At 52.5% G+C, this 6438-nt stretch overlaps 1 protein-coding gene across 1 annotated transcript in view; it reads left to right on the top strand.

Annotated features, from left to right (window-relative positions):
* Positions 1 to 251: 251 nt before the first annotated feature.
* The window catches only part of MAST4 (microtubule associated serine/threonine kinase family member 4), a 533198-nt gene continuing 527011 nt past the window's right edge, over positions 252 to 6438 (top strand). The window contains 1 exon segment of the mRNA XM_055330979.1: positions 252 to 617. Coding sequence (XP_055186954.1) covers positions 252 to 617 — 366 coding nt within the window.

Below are 6438 nucleotides of genomic sequence, written 5' to 3'. Positions count from 1 at the left end.
GCGCAGCGCGCGGGGCTCGCGGGTCGGGGCGCGGCCGGCCTGTCCCTGCGCGCGGGAGCCCGGACGGCCGCCGGGGCCGGGCCATGTAGTCGCCGGCGGGGCTCCCCGCAGCCCGGGAGCCGCCGCCGCCGCCGCCGCCGCCGCCGCCGCCGCCGCCGCCCGGAGCCGCGCCGCGCTGCTCCTCCCGGGGGCGCTGAGCGCGCGCGTCCCCGCCGGACCCCGGCCGCGCACTTCGGGCCCGAGGGGGCGACATGGGGGAGAAAGTTTCGGAGGCGCCGGGGCCCGGGCCGGTGCCTCGCGGCTGCAGCGCCCCCGGCGCCCGCGCCCCCGCCCCCGCCCCCGCGGTGGCCGCCGCGTCCTCGGCCGGGTCCTCCTCGGGCTCCGAAACTCCGTCGGAGGAAGGGGAGCCGCGCCGCTTCTCCCGCGAGCCGCCGCCGCCGCCGCCGGGTGGCGCCCCGGGCTCCCGGCCGCCCGCCGCGTGGGCCCCGGCGCGCGTGGGGCGGGAGCCTGGAGCCCCTGCGCCGCCCCCGCCGCCGCCGCCGCCGCCGCCGCCCGGAGCAGCCGCGCCGCCCGCGCCCCGGGGCAGCAGCGCGTCCCAGGAGGAGCAGGACGAGGAGGTGGGCCCCGCCTTCCCCCGCTGACCCCGCTGCCCGGACCCCCGGCTCTGCGCCCGCGCGGCCGCTGTAGGGCGCCCCGGGGCACGGCGGGGGGACCCCAGGTGCCTGCCCCTGCCGCCCCGGGCCGTGCCGTCGGGTGCTGTCTGCACCTGCCCGGGGGGCGTGGGGGGCGAGGGGACGTGCGCTCCACGCCTCGCGGGTCCCCGCCGCTAAGCTCTTTCTTGCCGCCAAGCGGACGGGCCGAGGGGATGGGCGGGGGGCGCGGAGGGGTGCCCCGACCCGCGCCCCCAGGACCCCAGGTCCCCCGGCCCGACCCCGCACCCCGGGTCCCCCTGCTCGCCCGCGCGCCCTGGGCCCCCGGAGAGAGGGGTGCCCCGACCCCGCGCCCCCCGGTCCCCCGGCCCACCCGCGCGCCCTCGGTCCCTGGAGAGAGGGGTGCTCCGACCCCGCGCCCCCAGGTCTCCCGGGTCCCCCTGCTCGCCCGCGCGCCCTGGGCCCCCGGAGAGAGGGGTGCCCCGACCCCGCGCCCCAGGGCCCCCGGGTCCCCCGGCCCGCCCTCGCGCCCTGGGCCCCCGGAGGGAGGGGTGCCCCGGCCCGCCCGCGCGCCCCGCATCCGGACCGTCCCCCGCATGCGGTGCGCGCCCATTGCCCGACTGGATGGAGAACCTCGGGTTTGCCTGGGGGGTGGCGGGGGGGGGAGGGGGGATGGAGGGGGGAGGGGCGCTGTGTCCACCCTGGTGTCTTGGGAGAATGTTCTTGCAAAACTTGCGGGTCGCGTCCGACGCGCTGAGCCTAAGTAGGACTTGGTGAGCTCTCACTGCCTTCCTCGGCTCCCTTCCGCCTTCGGAGCGCGGTTAGGGACGCACAGAGTTCTTCGTTATCTCTAAGGTTGTTTGCTTTGGAGGTTGCTTGGGCGGAAGTCGTCTTGGTCAGGCGGGGCTATAAATAAAACCTCATCCTAACATAGATTCCTTGTGATACTGATTGCTCCGTGCCAGAGCCCTGTCTCCCTTCTCCGGTGGGGTTAGCTGGAGCGAGTCTGGCTTTGTCCCTCAGACTGTGCGAGTTAAGGTCACCGTCCTGACTTTGGCTCCCAGGGGCCTCAGTCTGGACCCAAATTGTGCAGGTGGCACGAGGTGGTGGAGTGAAGTCCTAGCTGGCAGAGAGGGAGCAAACGCTGTCAGGTCAATGGCCAACCTTCTGGCAGTAACCGTGGCTGATTTCCCAACGCCCAGGAGGACACCCTAAGGATCCTGGACAGGTGTCTGGAGGCCCACTTTCTAGTACTGTCTCTGCTCCTCAGTTGTGAGGCCTTGGGCAAGGTGTTGCATTCTTGACATTCCGTTTTATCTGTAGAAATGAGGGTTTTAAACCAGTTAACATAAAGTTCATTTCCCCACAAATACTTTTTTTTTTTTAAATCAGAAATTTAGGATGGATCGAACGTTCAGATTGATCCTAGGCACAGAATGCCAGGAGTTAAGCTGAGGGCCGCACCTCCCACAGAGATGCCAGGGTCCCTCAGTGGTTAAGTCTGGTTTTGAAGATGCCAGGCACGTGACAGCTGCCTCAACTTTCAAGAGGAGCACACTTGTCCTTGAACAGCTGGGGGTATGCCCTAACTCATTGATTCACTAGCAGATTCTGATCTAGCGTTGGCGCTGGTAGAAAAAAATGCCCACCGTTTTCTGTGTAGCTAGGAGAGGGTGCCCTGGGGTTAAATGTCATGGTCTTGCCTATCTTGGGTAGGGGAAGGAGGGAACTGCTCACTTCTGATCCAGATTCTGTAGCTGATTTATTGCCTGGCCTCAGGGTGACAGTGTTTTACTTTCTCGGAAGTGGATGTAATGATAGCTTATTTCACAGGCAGCGCAGTGAGGATTGGTTGATGGAAACAGTTTTGGAAAGTGGGATGACTAAATAACATTGGTCAGTATTTGTGAAATCTCAGAATTGGATGTAAATGGATACAGTCTTGCAATTGATTGTGTGACTTACTCTGTGGCAGGGGTTGCTGGAAATTATCCAGGAGTGGAAATCTTGACTTGCTCTGAGAATTTTCAAGTGCGGCTGTCACGGTGGGGTTTTTACCTCCTCAGGAGTACAGAAGTGATGGTCTTGGTGGGAGGCGTTGAAGTCCAGTGCGCTTTTTTCTGTGTTTTTTTTTCTTTTTTTATTCTTTAACTTTTGTGGGGCTTGTGGGCTTCTTTGAGAATCTAATGTAAGCTCTCCACCTGCTCCTGCGAAAATGCACATAGCTATAAACACTGTTTTCGAGGATCCATTCAAGAGAGCCAGGTTACAAACACCAAGTTTACTGGGAAGACCTGTGTTTGAGTCCCAGGGCTGCCACCGTAGCTAGGTGTGGGACTGTGGGCCATTCGACTCATCTAAGCCCTGGTTTTTGCACTGTTAAATGCGAATAATCATGACAGAGTTAGGCATTTTATACCTAAAATGCCTAAATGTCATTTAATTTAATCCTAGCACAGTTTCTGGCATATTGCATCAAGCACTAAGTAATATTAATTTTCAAGTTAATTTGTGATGGAAATTTTTTGAAAGGGAAGTGCGAACTTGGGCTGGCTTGTTATTTTTGTTTAGGCACAATTACCCTGCTGCTTTGAGAGAACCTGAGGTTGTGTCTGTTCAGGTTAATTCTCATTTTATTGGCATAAGCTGGAAAAAATTTTATTTGTATCAGGTTGTATTATGGCAGGGCACCGTCAGTGTAATGTTAGTTATACTACAGCAAGGCCCTGAGTATAAAGCATTAAAAGGCTTAAGTGCAGCCCATAAAATGGGAAGAGGTTCATTTAGATTTTGAAGTTGTTATGTCTAGCTTGGGAGAGTCACTGCTTTCCAAAGTGTTTTTCTTTTTGCAGTAACTTACTGCATCACTTTTTAAAAAACAGCAGAATTCAAGTTTGTAGAGTGTTTATTGCAGTGCTAATTTTTTTTTGTAACTTTAAGCTGATTTGAAAGTTTCTAGTAGTGTCAGTATTATTTGACCTGTTTTGTATTTTATCTATCAATATGTGTGTGGCCTTATTAAGTATTACAGATTTAAGTCAGCCCTTTATGCTTCTGATGCTTAAAAATAATGGTTTAACAAGGCAGCAGTTGTAGTTCTTTTGCACTTAAAGTGAAACACTGGACAGTTAGAGCATGGCATTTGGTTTAATAAACTGCATCTGACTCCCTCTGCTGCTTTCCTAAGCCTGTGCATTTAGAGTCTGTAGGTTTTGAGGGGTAGTGGGCTCTGTCGATCTATGATGATCTAGATTGTTCCTCTCATCACATTTCTGAGATCGACCTTTAGGCACTTCGCTTTGTCCTTTCCCAAAGCAACTGTGATGACACTAGCGAAATGCTCAGGTGCTATTTGCTGTGTCATGAGCGTCTTGAGGGTAGGGATTTTGTTCCATATGCCTCGCACAGTTCCTCTAATACATTAGTAGGGATGCAGTGAATATAGGTTGAATGAATAAGGAAAAAAAAATGACATCTTTGAAAATAGTTGTGCATTTGATTGAAGGGTGACTGTGTGTGTATTCATTTGTCTTTTGTAAACTATGCTCAGACGTCTAGATCTCTTATCAAAAATACCTCATGGGTACAGATCCTTTTTTTTTTTAAGAAAGGGGGAGAAAAAGAGGGAAGGGGCAGAGGGAGAGGGAGAGAGAGAGAATCTTAAGCAGGCTCCACGCCCAGCATAGAGCTGAATGCGGGGCTGGATCTCACAACCCTGAGACCATGATCTGAGCTGAAATCAAGAGTCCAACACTCAACTGAGCCAACTGGGCGCCCCAAGATCCAGGTAAATTTTGAACAAAGCCAAATCACCGAGGATCTACTCAAAATACCTCTGAAGGGACTTGTGTATTAAGTCTGCTTTTCACTGTGTATATTAGAACTTGAAACTTTGAAGGATTCTTAGAATGGCCAAAAAAAAAAAAAAAAGGCTTAGTGGGTGAAAGGATTTTCAACTTGATATAAAGCAGCTCATTCATACTCTGTGGCGCTAAAGGGTTTGTTTTGTTGACATACGTTGGGAAACAGTTTCCTGTGTTACAGTAGGCATGGTTATGGGGCTTCTGTGAACTGTTCTATTAAATAGTGCTTGAGTTTGAGTACTGCTTTTAGCAATACTGGGTGTGTGTGTGGGGGATTCCTGCACATGATAGTGATGCAGCAGATGAATTTCTGGTGTTGGCTGGTTAAGAAAATAAATAGCTAAAAACAACCATGGATTTAGTAGAGCTTTTCTTTTTTTAAGATTTTATTTACTTATTAGAGAGAATGCAAGAGTGAGCATGAATGGGGATGGGGGCAGAAGGACAGGGAGAAGCATACTCCTCACTGAGCCCAGAGCCTGACTCGGGGCTCCGTTCCAGGCCCCAAAGATCACAACCTGAGCCGAAGGCAGTCATTTAACCCAGTGAGGCTCCCAGGTGCCCCTCAGTAAAGCTTTTCATTGAGTTTGTATTTTATTAATCACAGCAGCTTCATAATTTGAACAAAAGTAGTGCATAAATCTTGGTGCATTTATTATTTAGTCTCCTTTTTTGACTCACTATTTCATTAAGAGAGCCAGCCACGAGTTCGGAAAATCAGTCAAGCAATATATATTGCATGAGACTCTTGCGAAACATTGGCTTCGTCATTAAGGACCAGAGAGAGTGGATGAGACAGAGATAGCTTGGACCCCACAAAGGTTCTAGTGTAGTTGGGGGAGATAGTCCCTAAACATAGGATTATTAGTTGGTTTCAGAGGTGGTAAATGGGTACAGAGGAGCAGGCTGTGAGGGAGGATGTCTGTCTCATGTAACTCATTCAGTCTGAGGTGAGAACTGCCTCACTGAGGAGGTGCTATGTGAGCTGAGTCCAATGGGGAATGATTGGGGAATGGCTGGGAGGAGGGAAGGGCTCAAAGCTATGCATAGAGTAAGAGGCTGTGCAGCAGGAGAGAGAGTACGGTGGGTCTGTAGGTTGTCTGGCATGGGGCGGGGGGAGCATGGCATATGATGCTTGAGACAGATGCAGTAGGTCATCCAGAACCTTTTGGACTTCATTCCAAGGGTACTGGGAACCACTGAAGGATTGAGTCAAGAACGTGGTAGGATGGCATTTGTGTTTTGGGAACACGGGAAACTTGGAGCCCACACATTGGTAACTGCTTGTGTGGCCTGTTTAAATGTTCCAGGGTTGGAGCTGATGACCTAGAGGAAGGCATCGTAATAAATGGTGTGTACCTGGAATGGGGGCTCATTCCTGGTGGTTCAGGTGCTCCAGGTAAAGACATGGGAAATATCATAGAAAAGGAATGTAGCTCTCTTCAATAGATTATCATAGTGTGAATATTAATGCTTCTTTTCACTGCGATGTTGCATTAAGCCCACTATTTTCTTGGATGAAAAGCTTTCTTAATGGGATTGGGGGCTGAGCAGAGGGCCTGGCAGTCGTTAACTTCCACAGTAAACTGCAGGAAGACATTTACCCAAGAGGACTACAAGGTGAAATTGCCCTGAGGTTGTATGAGATTCCCTGTTGATGGAAAGTGTGGTGTTTGTGAGCTAATACACATTCTGGGAATCTAACTTGTTCGCTTGTATTTTTCTAGAGAGGGAAGGGTCGGCATCAGAGAACTAAGGATTTTGCTCTTTCCACTTCTGGTCTGAGATATTCTAGGGAAAAGTCAAGTATTTCTATTTTGCCTCTGTTTGACAGTGAGTGACAAAGCTATGCATTCCCTCGGACTTAGTGGATACAACGTATGAATGAGTCCAGTGGTTTCTCAGTTTGCCCCTTTGAGGAAGGG

The sequence above is a fragment of the Nyctereutes procyonoides genome, unplaced genomic scaffold (assembly GCF_905146905.1).
Source record: "Nyctereutes procyonoides isolate TBG_1078 unplaced genomic scaffold, NYPRO_anot_genome, whole genome shotgun sequence".
Lineage (NCBI taxonomy): Eukaryota > Metazoa > Chordata > Mammalia > Carnivora > Canidae > Nyctereutes > Nyctereutes procyonoides.
The sequence above is the reverse complement of the archived record's forward strand: the minus strand, read 5'-3'. Positions and strand labels throughout refer to the sequence as shown.